The sequence below is a fragment of the Triticum urartu genome, chromosome 2A (genome assembly GCF_056163025.1).
Source record: "Triticum urartu cultivar PI428250 chromosome 2A, HENAU_Tu73, whole genome shotgun sequence".
In the NCBI taxonomy this organism is placed as follows: Eukaryota; Viridiplantae; Streptophyta; class Magnoliopsida; order Poales; family Poaceae; genus Triticum; species Triticum urartu.
This window is the reverse complement of record NC_141874.1, coordinates 701,119,514-701,138,303: the sequence shown is the minus strand read 5'-3', so window position 1 is coordinate 701,138,303 and position 18,790 is coordinate 701,119,514. Positions and strand designations below refer to the sequence as shown.

The 18,790-nt window shown below is 43.0% G+C and overlaps 1 protein-coding gene across 1 annotated transcript; it reads left to right on the top strand.

Moving 5' to 3' along the window:
- The first annotated feature begins 8,427 nt into the window (after nucleotides 1-8,427).
- On the top strand, nucleotides 8,428-9,417 carry LOC147986928 (uncharacterized). The gene is made up of 2 exons (XM_087540202.1): nucleotides 8,428-8,781; nucleotides 9,157-9,417. The coding sequence occupies exons 1-2, from the start codon at nucleotides 8,428-8,430 to the stop codon at nucleotides 9,415-9,417; spliced, it is 615 nt and encodes a 204-aa protein (XP_087396328.1).
- The last annotated feature ends 9,373 nt before the right edge of the window (nucleotides 9,418-18,790 follow it).

Here is an 18,790-nt window from a genome sequence, read left to right as displayed (position 1 = left end):
AACCCGCACTTTGGGTAACTCTTGGAGGGGCGTTCGAGTTTATATTCCTCGGCCGCCAGGACTTCAGTCCATCTGTCAGCTAGCAAATCTTGATCAGCTTGAAGCTGCTGCTACTTTTTCTTGAGGCTATTTGCCGTGGCTATAAGCCAGCGCTTGAAGCACTCTTGTTCGACGGGATCCTCTGCCACGACGAATTCGTCCTCGTCGAGGCTTGCCTCGTCTTCGGAGGGAGGCATGTAATTATCATCCTCCGCCTTTCCATCTGCCGCTCTCTCAGGCGGGCTGGCTCCTTCATCCTCCTGCTCTAAATCTTGCTGGAGGGGATTGTTGTTGTCTTTGGCACTGTCCGGAGTACTATTATCTCTGGTGCCGGTATCACCGATTTTCCCTTGGCGGGACTCAGAGCGGCGCTACTGACGCCGACGCTTGGGTTGCTTTTTGGAGGGGTCATCCTCCGTTGTCTCGTCACCATTGCCTTCTTTGGGTGTATCCACCATGTATATATCGTATGATGAGGTGGCTGTCCAGTGCCCTGTGGGCAGTGGTTCCTTTTCGTCTCCCGCATCGTCATCCATGTTGTCGATGTCTTCGGAGTCGAAGTCGAGCATGTCGGTTAAGTCGTCGACAGTGGCTACTAAGTGGGTGGTGGGTGGGCGGCGAATTTCTTCGTCATCCACATCCCAATCCTACCGGACGTAGTTCGGCCAGGCCTCTCCTGACAAGGAGAGAGACCTTAATGAGTTCAGTATGTCGCCAAAGGGCGAGTGCTGAAAAATATCCGTGGAGGTAAACTCCATGATCGGCGCCCAATCGGATTCGACAGGAACCGGTGCAGGCCGTTCTGAGTCCGTGGCCGGAGAAGGATCCGGCAGTTTGGCAACACGGCTCTCGTGAAGGGTAAGGTCGATATTCGGCTCGATCGCCGCTGAGGATATGGCCTCCGTGACGGGGTCCATCCACCCGTCCATGGATGGCGCAACTGGCTCCGAATTGAGGCTCGGAGCGGCTGGCAGTGCGATCTCCTGAATACGGTCCGATGGTAGAGCTAAATCGTACTCATCGTGACTGTGCGGCGCACAAGGAAGGGGCTCGAATCCGTCGAAGATCAAGTCTCCGCGGATATCGACCGTGTAGTTTAAGCTTCCAAACCTGACCTGGTGGCCAGGGGCGGAACTTTCGATCTGCTCCAGATGGCCAATCGAGTTGGCCTATAGTGCGAAGCCGCCGAACACAAAGATCTGTCCGGGGAGAAAAGTCTCACCCTGGACTGCATCGCTATCGATGATTGTAGGAGCCATCAAGCCTAACGATGACGACACAGAGGAACTATCAATGAAAGCACCAATGTCGGTGTCAAAACCGGCGGATCTCGGGTAGGGGGTCCCGAACTGTGCGTCTAAGGCGGATGGTAACAGGAGGTAGGGGACATGATGTTTTACCCAGGTTCGGGCCCTCTTGATGGAGGTAAAACCCTACGTCCTGCTTGATTTATTCTTGATGATATGAGTATTACAAGAGTTGATCTACCACGAGATCCGAGAGGCTAAACCCTAGAAGCTAGCCTATGGTATGATTGTATGTTGTCCTACGGACTAAAACCCTCCGGTTTATATAGACACCGGAGGGGGCTAGGGTTACACAAGGTCGGTTACAAAGGAGGAGATATACATATCCGTATTGCCTAGCTTGCCTTCCACGCCAAGTAGAGTCCCATCCGGACACGAGACGAAGTCTTCAATCTTGTATCTTCATAGTCCAACAGTACGGCGAAAGGATATAGTCCGGCTGTCTGGAGACCCCCTAATCCAGGACTCCCTCAGTCCATATTGTCTTCATCGATGTCAGGATCACCAAGATCCATGGTGACAAGCATACCCTCATGAGAATTATACGTCTTGCAAAGTGCTTCCCAAATTGGGCAACCAAAGTGGAATACGCTCTCAGAATTGTATAGATTTACAACAAAATCCATACCATGATGGGTCCTTAGGTGAATTATGTTTGTTTCCATACTTTCATGATTTTCAATATCCATCCTCTCCAAGACATAGCATCTTGCATCGCATGGGATAAGCTAGTCGAATTGTAAAAGACGAAAATTACACATTGAAGAAGCAGAAGTCATGCTTAATTATGAAAAAACACTTGTCGTCATTGCGTACCATTTCAACATCGAAGGTCTCCTGGAGCTTAATGCTGAAGCGCCGACCTTCTACCAGGTGAGGCCTGTCGCACAGACCCCGGTCGTCGCCGCACCAGTCTGTTGGGGAACGCAATATTTCAAAATTTTACCTACGATCACGCAAGATCTATCTAGGAGATGCATAGCAACGAGCAGGGAGAGTGAGTCCACGTACCCTCGTAGACCGAAAGCGGAAGCGTTTAGTAACGCGGTTGATGTAGTCAAATGTCTTCACGATCCAACCGATCCAAGTACCGAACGCACGGTACCTCCGCGATCTACACACGTTCAGCTCGGTGACGTCCCTCAAACTCTTGACCCAGTTGAGGTCGAGGGAGAGTATCGTCAGCACGACGGCATGGTGACGGTGATGATGAAGTTACCGATGCAGGGCTTTGCCTAAGCACTACGACAATATGACCGAGGTGGAAAATTGTGGAGGGGGCACCGCACACGGCTAAGATCAATCTTGGAGTGCCCCCCTGCCCACGTATATAAAGGAGGGGGGAAGAGGAGGCTGGCCTAGGAGGGGCGCGCCAATAGGGGGAGTCCAACTAGGATTCCTAATCCTAGTTGGAGTCCCCTTCCTTTTCCAAGAGGGGAGAGAGGGAAGGTGTAGGAGAGGGAGAAGGAAAGAGAGGGTGGCGCCACCCCCTCCCTAGTCCAATTCGGACTTGCCATGGGGGGGGGGTGCGCGGCCACCCGTTGAGGCCCTTCTCTCCTTTCCCGTATGGCCCATTAAGGCTCACTACTTCCCCCGGCAAATTCCCGTAACTCTCCGGTACTCCGAAAAATACCCAAATCACTCGGAACCTTTCCGATGTCCGAATATAGCCTTCCAATATATCGATCTTTGCGTCTCGACCATTTCGAGACTCCTCGTCATGTCTGTGATCTCATCCGGGACTCCGAACAACCTTCGGTACATCAAATCACATAACTCATAATACAAATCGTCATTGAATGTTAAGCGTGCGGACCCTACGGGTTCGAGAACTATGTAGACATGACCGAGACACATTTCCGGTCAATAACCAATAGCGGAACCTGGATGCTCATATTGGCTCCTACAGATTCTACGAAGATCTTTATCGGTTAAACCGCATAACAACATACGTTGTTCCCTTTGTCATCGGTATGTTAGTTGCCCGAGATTTGCTCGTCGGTATCATCATACCTAGTTCAATTTCTTCACCAGCAAGTCTCTTTACTCGTTCCGTAATGCATCATCATGTGACCAACTAATTATTCACATTGCTTGCAAGGCTTATAGTGATGTGCATTACCGAGAGGGCCCAGAGATACCTCTCCGACAATCGGAGTGACAAATCCTAATCTCAATCTATGTCAACTCAACAAACACCATCGGAGACACCTGTAGAGCATCTTTATAATCACCCAGTTACGTTGTGATGTTTGATAGCACACTAAGTGTTGCTCCGGTATTCGGGAGTTGCATAATCTCATAGTCATAGGAACATGTATAAGTCATGAAGAAAGCAATAGCATTAAACTATTCGATCATAGTGCTAAGCTAACGGATGGGTCTTGTCCATCACATCATTCTCTAATGATGTGATCCCATTCATCAAATAACAACACATGTCTATGGCTAGGAAACTTAACCATCTTTGATTAACGAGCTAGTCTAGTAGAGGCATACCAGGGACACTCTGTTTTGTCTATGTATTCACACATGTACTAAGTTTCCAGTTAATACAATTCTAGCATGAATAATAAACATTTATCATGATATAAGGAAATATAAATAACAACTTTATTATTGCCTCCAGGGCATATTTCCTTCAGTCTCCCACTTGCACTAGAGGCAATAATCTAGTTCACATCGCCATGTGATTTAACACCAATAGTTCACATCACCATGTGATCAACACCAAAGGGTTTACTAGAGTCAATAATCTAGTTCACATCGCCATTTGATTAACACCCAAAGAGTATTAAGGTGTGATCATGTTTTGCTTGTGAGAGAAGTTTAGTCAATGGGTCTGTCACATTCAGAGCCGTATGTATTTTGCAAATTTTCGATGTCTACAATGCTCTGCATGGAGCTACTCTAGCTAATTGCTCCCACTTTCAATATGTATCTAGATCGAGACTTAGAGTCATCTAGATCAGTGTCAAAAGCTTGCATCGATGTAACTCTTTACGACAAACTCTTTTATCACCTCCATAACCAAGACATATTTCCTTAGTCATCTAAGGATAATTTTGACCACTGTCTAGTGATCTACCCCTAGATCACTATTGTACTCCATTGCCAAAATCATGCTAAGGTATACAATAGGTCTGGTATACAACATAACATACTTTATAGAACCTATGACTGAGGCATAGGGAATGACTTTCATTCTCTTTCTATTTTCTGCCGTGGTCGGGTTTTGAGTCTTTACTCAACTTCACACCTTGCAACACGGGCAAGAACTCCTTCTTTGACTGATCCATTTTGAACTCCTTCAAAATCTTGTCAAGGTATGTACTCATCGAAAAAACTTATCAAGCGTCTTGATCTATATCTATAGATCTTGATGCTCAATATGTAAGCATCTTTACTGAGGACTTTCCTTGAAAAAATCCTTTCAAACACTCCTTTATGCTTTATAGAAAATTCTACATCATTTCTGATCAACAATATGTCATTCACATATACTTATCAGAAATGTTGTACTGCTCCCACTCACTTTCTTGTAAATACAGGCTTCACCGCAAGTTTGTATAAAACTATATGCTTTGATCCACTCATCAAAGCGTATATTCCAACTCCGAGATGCTTGCACGAGTCCATATATGGATCGCTGGAGCTTGCACACTTTGTTAGCATCTTTAGGATTGACAAAACCTTCTGGTTGCATCATATACAACTCTTCTTTAATAATCCATTAAGGAATGTAGTTTTCATATCCATTTGCCAGATTTCATAAAATGCGACAACTGCTAACATGATTCGGACAGACTTTTAAGCATATATACGAGTGAGAAAATCTCATCATAGTCAACGCCTTGAACTTGTCGAAAACCTTTTGCGACAATTCGAACTTTGTAGATAGTAACACTACTATTAGTGTTTGTTTTCCTCTTGAAGATCCATTTATTTTGAATGGCTCACCGATCATCGGGCAAGTCAATCAAAGTCCATACTTTTTTCTCATACATGGATCCCATCTTAGATTTCATGGCCTTAAGCTATTTCGCGGAATCTGGGCTCATCATCGCTTCCTCATAGTTCGTAGGTTCCTCATGGTCTAGTAACATGACTTCCAGAACAGGATTACCGTATCACTGGTGGGCAACGTAATCTGGTTGACCTACAAGGTTCGGTAGTAACTTGATCTGAAGTTTTAGGATCATCATCATTAACTTCCTCACTAATTGGTGTAGGCATCACTGGAGCTGATTTCTGTGATGAACTACTTTCCAATTCGGGAGAAGGTACAATTACCTCATCAAGTTCTACTTTCCTCCCACTCACTTCTTTCGAGAGAAACTCCTTATCTAGAAAGGATCCACTATTAGCAACAAAGATCTTGCCTTCGGATCTGTGATAGATGGTGTACCCAACAGTTTCTTTTGGGTATCCTATGAAGACGCACTTCTCCGATTTGGGTTTGAGCTTATCAGGCTGAAACTTTTTCACATAAGCATAGCAACCCCAAACTTTAAGAAACGACAGCTTAGGTTTCTTGCTAAACCACAGTTCATACGGTGTCATCTTAATGGATTTTTAGACGGTGCCCTATTTAATGCGAATGCAACTGTCTCTAATGCATAACCCCAAAATGATAGTGGTAAATTGGTAAGAGACATCATAGATTGCACCATATCTAATAAAGTACAGTTATGACGTTCGGACATGCCATTACGCTGTGGTGTTCTAGGTGGCGTGAGTTGCGAAACTATTCGACATTCTTTCAATTGAAGGCCAAACTCGTAACTCAAATATTTCGTCTCCGCGATCAGATCGTAGAAACTTTATTATCTTATTACGATGATTCTCCACTTCACTCTGAAATTCTTTGAACTTTTCAAACGTTTCAAATTTGTGTTTCATTAAGTAGATATACTCATATCTACTCAAATCATCTGTGAAGGCAGAAAATAACGATACCCGCCGCGAGCCTCAACACTCGTCGGACCGCATACATCGGGATGTATTATTTCCAATAAGTTAGTGGCTCGCTCCATTGTTTCGGAGAACAGAGTCTTAGTCATCTTGCCCGTGAGGCATGGTTCGCAAGCATCAAGTGAATCATAATCAAGTGATTCCAAAAGCCCATCAGCATGGAGTTTCTTCATGCGCTTTGCACCAATATGACCTAAACGGCAGTGCCACAAATAAGTTGCACTATCACTACTAGGGAAAACCTTATACACATAATCTTAGCAGCAGCGAGGTTTAAAAACGAACGCTACTACTAATTAGCAGTAGCGAGCTTCAGAAAACCGCGCTACTAATAGCCCAGTGGCAGTAGCGCTCTAGGTGAAACGAGGACTACTCCTACAATTGCCACGGTGCTGCCCTTAGGCTATATATAGTAGTAGCACCCTTCTCCTGGACGCGCTACTGCTAAAGTACTTAGTAGCAGCGTTTTTCTTTAAAACTCGCTGCTGCTAAGTATCATCCCCTCTTGCAACTAATTAAGTCTAGTCCCATACTGCTAAGCGAACAAGGTGTTTACCACCTTAAATATGTTACTTCTCAAACTATCTCGAGCACTTGGTCTTCATTGAACTGTATGTGTAGGATTTGTGGCTGCAATATGAATCTTCACCTGTGCCTATACAGGTACGGTGAGGATTCATGTTGACTATTTAGATTCTACACAAAAAGATCAATGATGACCAATGTATATTTTTGATGTTTTTAGATGCTTAGCCTTAGCAGTAGCCTTTTTTTTAGGACAAAGCGCTACTGATATTGGGCTTAGTAGTAGCACGCTCCCTGTACCCACGCTACTGCTACAGCAAAACAAAACACGCGGCCCGCCCCCCCGCACGCTCATGTCTCTCAATCGTCCCTCTCCGCCCGATGCCGGCAACAGCGGTTAGGGTTTCTCCTCAGCCACCGTGCGCCACCACCACCGCCGCCGCAGGTAATGCTCCTCGCCCCACTCGCGGCCCCTCTGCTAGCTGCTCCTCTACCCTCTTGCCGCCCACTCCATCGCCGCCTGCGAGCTCTGGCCGGGCGCCTTTGGCCGACTGCCCTCGATCCCCTTGCTGGTCGCTGTCGTCGCCCCCTCTCATAGGAAAGTCACCGACCTTCCCCTCATCAATACCCCCGACCAAGGTCACCATGCCACCCCCTCCTCGTCAGCACCCCCCGAGGGTTGCCCTACCTAGATGTAGCAAGGGCTTAAGAATTTCATATGGATAACTAGATGCTTTTGTTTTTCTGTAATAAGTTATTTTTTGCAAAATGTACGTGCCAATTTAGTTGAAATGCTTTGGTAGGTGGTACAAGTATTTAGTTTGCAAGTGCTAAGTTAATCCCAATTAAATTTGCCACTTGTTTTTTAATCAGTTATCTTAGGCAATAGGGGCCAAATTAGATGAAATGTGTCTTGGTAGGTGATACCTTGATTTGGTAGATAACTTATTACAGATCTTAGGATTATACATTTGGTAGGGGCCAAATAGTTTTTTTGGCAATAGGTGCCCCTGAAATTGCGGCTCGCGGAAGAATCTCTTCATCTTGAGATATTCTAGAAGGTGTTAGTAAGCTAATTGAGAAGTTGTTGTCTGTGAGTCTTGTTGGCTGATTTGGCATTGGCCTGCTAGCTGTTGGTTCTATTATAGAAGGTGTTAGTAAGTTAATTGAGAGCTTGTTGTTTACTTTTTGGGATCGGGTTCCACTATGAAAATCTAACTGAAGAAGAACCAAAATATCACATGCTACTGTTTTTCTTTCCTGTGAAGTGGATCGTTAATCCTTTGCTCATATTGCTTTAGGAAAATGGCGCCACCACCACCACCATGTCGACTGTGCAAGTCAAGGTGCGCCAATAGCCTTGCAACTAGCAAGCTGTTCGACATCTACTTCCAGCCGAGTTTCCATCATGCGACGGTAAGAAATTAGATGAAATGTAACAACTATTTTATTTTTAGTGTTGGCATTACTGCATTGTGTCATTTTGCTTTTTTACACAGATCGTCCCATGCAATGTGAGGTTGAAATTCAACAAGCTGACAGGAGACACTGTGACATTTGAGGCTCCTGGGGGCCATACACTATGGAGGTCGAGAAAGGACACAATATGTCGCAGATTGGAGGAGATAGACGGGCCCGTTTCCTCGCCCGCATGCGTCTTACAGGTGATGAGTTGATCAGCTTTTCCTTCAGAGTAGAAAGACCCAAGCTAGCTATCATTTATCTCAACCTGGTGGAAGATGATGAAGATGACGAAGATGATGAAGATAATGAAGACCCACTCAATGAAGATGATGAGAACCCACTTCATGAAGCCATCGTAGCTCAAAGAATGAGGCTGAGTGAGGAGGAGGACATAATTCCGCCACGTGATGACTTTGTTGGGGTGCCATTCGTGACCCGCCTGATAAGTACCATGGGCGGTCGGCATGAAATGGTATGTTATACTGACTGTAGTAATTTGATGATAAATATATGCTTTATTGTTATACTTACAAATGCAAATTATCTGATGATATGCTTAGTAAATCCAATGTTATGCTTAGTCTAGATTCCAATGATATGCTTTGTGGAATCTAGTCGATGATATGCTTTAGTGTAGAGTCTGATCACATGCTTATTAGTGTAGAATCCAAGGAACTATTAGTAGTGTAGATAATCCATATATACTTATTAGTAGAATTCATGCTTAATTAGTACAAATGCGTAGTACTATGTCTTTTGATAGTGTAGAAATCTATACTTAATAGAAATATATTTGCAAGAGTATGTGCGAGGCAATTTATTAATTGATATGTTTTTCTTATTCAGAAATTTGCCAAAGAACCTATCTGTGAGTTGTGGTATCGAGCCTGATGAAGAAGGCTCAGCTGGACTACGCCTTACTGCAAGGGGCTCCGTCACCACCTGTAGTTACTGCATGGACACAGACGGTCGCACACACTTAAACTTGGTTGGGTGGAAGAGATTCCTCGTTGGCAAGAATCTTCATGTTGGACAGGCCATCCTAATTACTATCAGGAACACTCACCTCCCAGGCTTGAGGATGATGATCGTGGCCGATATCATCTAGCTAGAACTACATATGTGTGTGTGGCTATATCATCTAGAACTACATTTCATGATCGTCGTCGATATCATGAAGAACTACATATGATGATCGTCATCGATCATCTAGAACTATATATGATGATCGTCATCGATATCACCTTGTATTGCTTGAGGATGCATATGATGATCGTTATCGAGTAATTTGGAACGGAGGTAGTACTACCTAGTACCTATAATGCTTTATGAAATTGATATCTAGTAGTACCTAGTATCTAGAAATTGCAGTTTATTGAAACTGAAACTGGGTAGGAAGCGGGGAAAAATGATGAAACACATAGCAGTAGTGCGGGGCTAGGGAAGTGCTACAACTAAGTAATAATAGCGTGTTCTAGAAAAGCGCTGCTGATATAGTCAATAGTAGTAGCGCGGGTGCAAACTGCGCTACTACTAACAGTTAGCTGTAGCGCCTTATTGGTAGCGCGGCTGCCCGCGCTGCTGATAGCCTCAAAACCCGCGCTACTACTAGAGTTTTCCCTAGTAGTGTATTATTATTAACTTTGCATCTTTTGGTTTCAATATTATGAATATGTGTATCACTGTGATCAAGATTCAGTAAACCATTTACATTGGATGTAAGACCATAGAAGGTCTTATTCATGTAAACAGAACAACAACTATTCTTTGACTTAAATGAATAACCGTATCACAGTAAACATGATCCAATGATATTTATGCTCAACGCAAACACCAGATAACATTTATTTAGTTCCAATACTAATCTCGAAGGTAGATGGAGTATGCGATGGTGATCTTATCAACCTTGGAATCGCTTCCAACACACATCATCACCTTGCCCTCAACTAGTTTCTGTTTATTTTGTAACTCCTGTTTCAAGTTACTAATCATAGCAAATGAACCAGTACCACATACCTAGGGGCTATTATGAACACTAGTAAAGTACACATCAATAATCTGTATATCAAATATACCTTTGTTCACTTTGCCATCCTTCTTATCCGCCAAGTATTTGGGGTAGTTCCACTTCTAGTGACCTTTCCCTTTGTAGTACAAGCACTCAGTTTCAGACTTAGGTCTAGCTTTAGGTTTCTTCACGGGAGTGGCAACTTGCTTGCCATTCTTTGAAGTTCCCTTTCTTTTTCTTTGCCCCTTTTTCTTGAAACTTATGGTCTTGTTAACCATCAACACTTGATGCTCTTTCTTGAATTCTACCTTCGTCGATTTCAGCATCACGAAGAGCTTGGGAATCATTTTCGTCATCCCTTGCATATTATAGTTCATCACGAAGTTCCAATAACTTGGTGATAGTGACTAGAGAACTTTATCAATCACTATCTTATCATGAAGATTAACTCCCACTTGATTCAATTGACTGTAGTACTCAGACATTCTGAGCACATGCTCACTGGTTGAGCTATTCTCCTCCATCTTGCAGGCAAAGTACTTGTCAGAGGTCTCATACCTCTTGAATCGGGCATGAGTCTGAAATACCAATTTCAGCTCTTGGAACATCTTATATGCTCCATGGCATTGAAAATGGTTTTTGAAGTCCCGGTTCTAAGCCGTAAAGTATGGCACACTAAACTATCAAGTAGTCATCATACCAAGCTTGTCAAATGTTCATAACGTCTGCATCTGCTCCTGCAAAAGGCCCGTCACCTGGCGGTGCATCAAGGACATAATTCTTCTGTGCAGCAATGAGGATAATCCCCAGATCACAGAGCTAGTCCACATCATTGCTACTAACATCTTTCAACATAGTTTTCTCTAGGAACATATCATAAATAAAACGGGGAAGCTATACGCGAGCAATTGATCTACAACATAGATATGCAAATACTATCAGGACTAAGTTCATGATAAATTTAAGTTCAATTAATCATATTACTTAAGAACTCCCACTTAGATAGTGCTATCTCTTGAGCTTGCGTTGGATTTCCCTTGAAGAGGAAAGGGTGATGCAACACAATAGCATAAGTATTTCCCTCAGTTTTGAGAACCAAGGTATCAATCCAGTAGGAGGTAACACAAGTCCCATAGTCCCTGCACAAACAAACAAGAACCTCGCAACCAATGCGATAAAGGGGTTGTCAATCCCTTCACGGTCACTTACGAAAGTGAGATCTGATAGAGATAATAAGATATTTTTTTGGTATTTTTGTTGTGTATATTGGAAAATAAAGATTGCGAAATAGAAATAGCAAATTGATAGGAAAATAATATGATGGAAGATAGACCCGGGGGCCATAGGTTTCACTAGTGGCTTCTCTCAAGATAGCAAATTCTATGGTGGGTGAACGAATTACTGTCGAGCAATTGATAGAAAAGCGCATAGTTATGAGAATATCTAGGCATGATCATGTATATAGGCATCACGTCCGCGACAAGTAGACCGAAACGATTCTGCATCTACTACTATTACTCCACACATCGACCGCTATCCAGCAAGCATCTAGAGTATTAAGTTCATAAGAACAGAGTAACGCATTAGGCAAGATGACATGATGTAGAGGGATAAACTCAAGCAATATGATATAAACCCCATCTTTTTATCCTCGATGGCAACAATACAATACGTGCCTTGTTGCCCCTGTTGTCACTGGGAAAGGACACCGCAAGATTGAACCCAAAGCTAAGCACTTCTCCCATTGCAAGAAAGATCAATCTATTAGGCCAAACCAAACTGATAATTCAAAGAGACTTGCAAAGATATTTAAATCATGCATAAAAGATTTCAGAGAGGAATCAAATATTGTTCATAGATAATCTTGATTATAAACCCACAATTCATTGGATCTCGACAAACACACTGCAAAAAGAATTACATCGAATAGATCTAAGAGAATCGAGGAGAACTTTGTATTGAGATCCAAAGAGAGAGAAGAAACCATCTAGCTAATAACTATGGACCCGAAGGTCTGTGGTAAACTACTCACACATCATCGGAGAGGCTATGGTGTTGATGTAGAAGCCCTCCGTGATCGATTCCCCCTCTGGCGGAGTGCCGGAAATGGCCCCAAGATGGGATCTCACGGGTACAGAAGGTTGCGGCGGTGGAAATAGGGTTTTGTGGTGCTCCTTGATGTTTTCGGGGTATATGGGTATATATAGGAGGAAGAAGTACGTCGGTGGAGCTGCGAGGGGCCCACGAGGGTGGGGGCGCACCTCCCTGCCTCGTGGCCTCCTCGCTTCTTTCTTTACATCCACTCCAAGTCTCCTGGATCATGTTTGTTCCAAAAATAACTCTCCCGAAGGTTTCATTTCGTTTGGATTCCGTTTGATATTCCTTTTCTGCGAAACACTGAAATAGGCAAAAAAACAGCAATTTGCACTAGGCCTTTGGTTAGTAGGTTAGTACCAAAAATAACATAAAAAGGTATATTAAAGCCTATCAAACATCCAAAACAGATAATATAATAGCATGGAACAATCAAAAATTATAGATACGTTGGAGACGTATCAGATAGACATCCCGCTAATCATGTAAGTGATCACGTGATCCATATCAACTAAACCATGTCCGATCATCACGTGAGATGGAGTAGTTTTCAATGGTGAACATCAGTATGTAGATCATATCTTCTATACGATTCACGCTCGACCTTTCGGTCTCAGTGTTATGATGCATAAAAGATAAACATCACATGAATCAAAATATGTGACATGATATGGCCATTATAATCTTGTGCCTTTGATCTCCTTCTCCAAAGTATCATCATGATCTCCATCGTCACCGGCATGACACCATGATCTCTATCAACGTGTCGTCACATGGTCGTCTCGCCAACTATTGCTTTTGCAACTATTGCTATCGCATAGCGATATAGTAAAGCAATTTTATGGCGCTTGCATCTTTATGCAATAAAGAGACAACCATAAGGCTCCTGCCAGTTGCCGATAACTTTAACAAAACATGATCATCTCATACAGCAATTTATATCTCATCACGTCTTGACCATATCACATCACAACATGCCTGCAAAAGTAAGTTAGACGTCCTCTACTTTGTTGTTGCAAGTTTTACGTGGCGCTACGGGCTTAGCAAGAACCGTTCTTACCTACGCATCAAAAACCACAACGCGGTATAGTGATTGCTTTTTGATCTTCAGAAAGAACCCTGTTCATTGAATCCGATTCAACTAAAGTTGGAGAAATTGACACCCGCTAGCCACCTGTGTGCTAAGCACGTCAGTAGAACCAGTCTCATGAACGCGGCCATGTAATGTCGGTCCGGGCCGCTTCATCCAACAATACTTCCAAATCAAGAAACAAATAGTGACGGCAAGCAATATGTATATACCCATGCCCACGACTCCTTTGTGTTCTACTCGTGCATATAACATCTACGCATAGACCTGGCTCAGATGCCACTGTTGGGGAGCGCAGTATTTCAAAAATTTACCTACAATCATGCAAGATCTATCTAGGAGATGCATAGCAACGAGCTAGGAGAGTGAGTCCACGTATCCTCGTAGACCAAAAGTGGAAGCGTTTAGTAATGCGGTTGATGTAGTCGAACGTCTCCGCGATCCAACCGATCCAAGTTCCGAACGCACGGTACCTCCACGATCTGCACACGTTCAGCTCGGTGATGTCCCTCGAACTCTTGATCCAGTTAAGGCCGAGGGAGACTATTGTCAGCACGACGGCGTGATGACGGTGATAATGAAGTTACCGACGCAGGGCTTCGCCTAAGCACTACGACAATATGACCGAGGTGGAAAACTGTGGAGGGGGGCACTGCACACGACTAAGACCAATGTTGGAGTGCCTTTGGGGTGCCCTTGCCCACGTAAATAAAGGAGGGGGAAGAGGAGGCCGGCCTAGGAGGGGCGCACCTATAGGGCAGTCCAACTAGGATTCCCAATCCTAGTTGGAGTCCCCTTCTTTTTCTAAGAGGGGAGAGAGGGAGAAGGAAAGAAAGGGGGGAGCTGCCCCCTCCCTAGTCCAATTCGGATTTAGCATGGGGGGGGGGCACGGCCACCCCTTGAGGCCCTTCTCCCCTTTCCCGTATGGCCCATTAAGGCCCAGTACTTCCCCCAACGAATTCCCGGAACTCTTCGGTACTTCGAAAAATACCCAAATCACTCGGAACCCTTCCGATGTCCGAATATAGCCTTTCAATATATCGATCTTTATGTCTCGACCATTTCGAGACTCCTCGTCATGTCCGTGATCTCATCTAGGACTCCGAACAACCTTAGGTACATGAAATCACATAACTCATAATACAAATCGTCATCGAACATTAAGCGTGCGGACCCTACGGGTTCGAGAACTATGTAGACATGACCAAGACACATCTCCGGTCAATAACCAATAGAGGAACCTAGATGATCATATCGGCTCCTACATATTCTACGAAGATTTTTATCGGTCAAACTGCATAACAACATATGTTGTTCCCTTTGTCGTCGTATGTTACTTGCCCGAGATTTGATCGTCGCTATCATCATACCTAGTGCAATATTGTCACTGGCAAGTCTCTTTACTCATTCCGTAATGCATCATCGCGTGACTAACTCATTAGTCACATTGCTTGCAAGGCAGTGATGTGCATTACCGAGAGGGCCCAGAGATACCTCTCGACAATCATAGTGACAAATCCTAATCTCGATCTATGCTAACTCAACAAACACCATTGGAAACACCTGTAGAGCATCTTTATAATCACACAGTTACTTGTGACGTTTGATAGCACACTAAGTGTTCCTCCGGTATTTGGGAGTTTCATAATCTCATAGTCATAGGAACATGTATAAGTCATGAAGAAAGCAATAGAAATAAACTAAATGATAAAAGTGCTAAACTAACGGATGGGTCTTGTCCATCACATCATTCTCTAATGATGTGATACCATTCATCAAATAACAACACATGTCTATGGCTAGGAAACTTAACCATCTTTGATTAACGAGCTAGCCTAGTAGAGGCATACTAGGGACACCCTGTTTCGTCTATGTATTCAAACATGTACTAAGTTTCCAGTTAATACAATTCTAGCAAGAATAATAAACATTTATCATGATATAAGGAAATATAAATAACAACTTTATTATTGCCTCTAGGGCATATTTCCTTCATAGTCGCACTCCGTCGGGAGACTTTCATCGTCCGATGATACGTCTCGGTCGTATCTACTTTTCCAAACACTTTTGCCCTTGTTTTGGACTCTATCTTGTATGATTTGAATGGAACTAACACGGACTGACGCTGTTTTCAGCAGAATTACCTTGATGTTGTTTTATGTGCAGAAAACAATTATTCTCGAAATGACCTGAAACTCCATGGGAGGTCTTAGAAAAAATAATAAAAAATCCTCGCCAAATATGAAGACCAGGGGGCCCACACCCTTCTCACGAGGGTGGAGGGCGCCCCCCCTAGGGTGCGCCCCCTACCTCGTGGGCCCCCTGGAGACCCTCCGACGCCAACTCCAACTCTATATATTTGCTTTCAGAGAGAAAAAATCAGAGAGAAGAAATCATCGCGTTTTACGATACAGAGCCGCCGCCGAGCCCTAAAACCTCTCGGGAGGGCTGATCTGGAGTCCATTCGGGGCTCCGGAGAGGGGGATTCGTCACCGTCGTCATCATCAACCATCCTCCATCACCAATTTCATGATGCTCACCGCCATGCGTGAGTAATTCCATCATAGGCTTGCTGGACGGTGATGCGTTGGATGAGATTTATCATGTAATCGAGTTAGTTTTGTTAGGGTTTGATCCCTAGTATCCATTATGTTCTGAGATTGATGTTGCTATGACTTTGCTATGCTTAATGCTTGCCACTAGGGCCCGAGTGCCATGATTTCAGATCTGAACCCATTATGTTTTCATGAATATATGTGAGTTCTTAATCCTATCTTGCAAGTCTATAGTCACCTACTATGTGTTGTGATCCGGCAACCCCGAAGTGACAATAATCGGGACCACTCTCGGTGATGACCATAGTTTGAGGAGTTCATGTATTCACTATGTGCTAATGCTTTGTTCCGGTTCTCTATTAAAAGGAGGCCTTAACATCCCTTAGTTTCCAATAGGACCCCGCTGCCACGGGAGGATAGGACAAAAGATGTCATGCAAGTTGTTTTCCATAAGCATGTATGACTATATACGGAATACATGCCTACATTAATTACATTGATGAATTGGAGCTAGTTCTGTGTCACCCTATGTTATGACTGTTACATGATGAACCGCATCCGGCATAATTATCCATCACTGATCCGGTGCCTACGAGTTTTCCATATACTGGTTCTCGCTTATTTACTTTCCCGCTGCTACTTTTACAATCACTACAAAATACCAAAAACATTACTTTTGTTGTCTTTACTTTTGTTACCGCTACCACCACTATCATATTTCTTTGCTACTAAACACTTTGCTACAGATACTAAATTTCCAGGTGTGGTTGAATTGACAACTCAGCTGCTAATACTTGAGAATATTCTTTGACTCCCCTTGTGTCGAATCAATAAATTTGGGTTGAATACTCTACCCTCGAAAGCTGTTGCGATCCCCTATACTTGTGGGTATCAAGAACCTTTTTCTGGCGCCGTTGCCGGGGAGCATAGCTCTATTCTTTGAGTCACTTGGGATTTATATCTGCTCGACACTATGAAGAACTTGAGAGATCCAAAAACCAAGATCTATCCCTCAACTACGAGGGGAGGTAAGGAACTGCCATCTAGCTCTGCACTTGATTCACCTTCTGTTATGAGTAAGTTTGCGACACCTACACCTGCTTCTGCTATTCGTTCTGATATGTCGCATGTTATTGATGATGCCACTTCTGCTATGCATGATACTTATGATGAAACTGCCTCTATGCCTGATACTACTGTGCCCCTTAGTGAATTTCTTGATGAACAAATTGCTAGGGCTAGAGAAAGAGAAATTATTGAATCTAAATACGATGATGATAGTGATGATCAAAATATGCCTGTTATTCCTGAGGGTTATTTATTTGATCGAGATGCTTCTTTAGCTATTTTAGCTTGCAGAGATAGATATGAGCTTAAGAGGTTATTAATTAAATGGAACAAAGAATCACTTAGAGATAAAATGAAACCCGATCCTGCTTTTGCTACTTCACCTATATGTGTTCCTGATAAAGATTATGAATTCTCTTTTGATCCTGATATAATTACTTTAGTTGAATCTGATCCATTTTATGGCTATGAATTTGAAACTGCTGTGGCACATCTTACTAAGTTAAATGATATAGCTGCCCTGTTCACTAATAATGAGAGATCACGTTACCTCTATTTACTCAAAATATTTCCGTTCTCATTAAAGGGTGATGCTAAGATATGGTTTAATTCTCTTGATCCTGGTTGTGTGCGTAGTCCCCAGGATATGATATATTACTTCTCTGCTAAATATTTCCCTGCTCATAAGAAACAACCTACTTTGAGGGAAATATACAACTTTGTGCAAATTAAAGAAGAGAGTCTCCCATAAGCTTGGGGGAGGCTTATCAAGTTACTCAATGCTTTGCCTGATCATCCTCTTAAGAAACCTGAAATACTTGATATCTTTTATAATGGACTAACCGATGCTTCCAGAGATTACATGGATAGTTGTGCTGGTTCTCTTTTCAGGGAAAGAACACCAGATGAAGCTGAAATTCTATTGAATAATATGTTGACAAATGAAAATAATTGGGCACCTCCTGAGCCAGCTCCTGCTCCAATTACTGAGCCTATCCCTAAACCAACTCCGAAGAAGAGAGGTATTCTATTTCTCAGTCTCGAAGATATGCAAGAGGCAAAGAAATCTATGAAAGAAAAAGGTATTAAAGCTGAAGACGTTAAGAATTTACCTCCTATTGAAGAAATACATGGTCTTAATTCACCGCCTGTTGAAGAAACTTATGATCTCAATTATTTATTTACTGAAGAACCTCCTGATCCCGATATCCCGACACAGGTAGTAGAGGTAAATTCTCTCTATAGATATGATAAAGCTGAAGTCCCTCCTACTAAAATTGCTAGTCAGTGCTTGGATGAGTTTGATAACTTTATGTTTAAGCAAGACGACTTCAATGCTTATTTTGGTAGACAATTAAAAGAAAATGCTTATATGATTAGACGCTTGGGTGATTATATGGCTGATATTAAAGGTGAACTTAAACTTGTTAGCAAACATGCTTCTATGGTTACCACTCAAGTAGAACAAGTACTTAAAGCTCAAAAAGAAGTGCTTGATGAAATGAATAGTAAGAAAAATGATTATGCTGTTAGAGTGGCTACTAGAACTGGTAGAATGACTCAGGAACCTTTGTATCCTGAAGGCCACCCTAAGAGAATCGAGCAAGATTCTCAAAGAAATAATATTGATGTTCCTAGTTCTTCTGAAAAGAGGAAGAAGAAAAAT

Bases quoted from the DNA above. Each gene is read 5' to 3' on its own strand.
- LOC147986928 (XM_087540202.1), top strand. From the start codon at position 8,428: ATGGAGGTCGAGAAAGGACACAATATGTCGCAGATTGGAGGAGATAGA. The intron at 8,782-9,156 runs GTATGTTATACT...TTCTTATTCAGA, and splicing joins TGGGCGGTCGGCATGAAATG to AATTTGCCAAAGAACCTATC.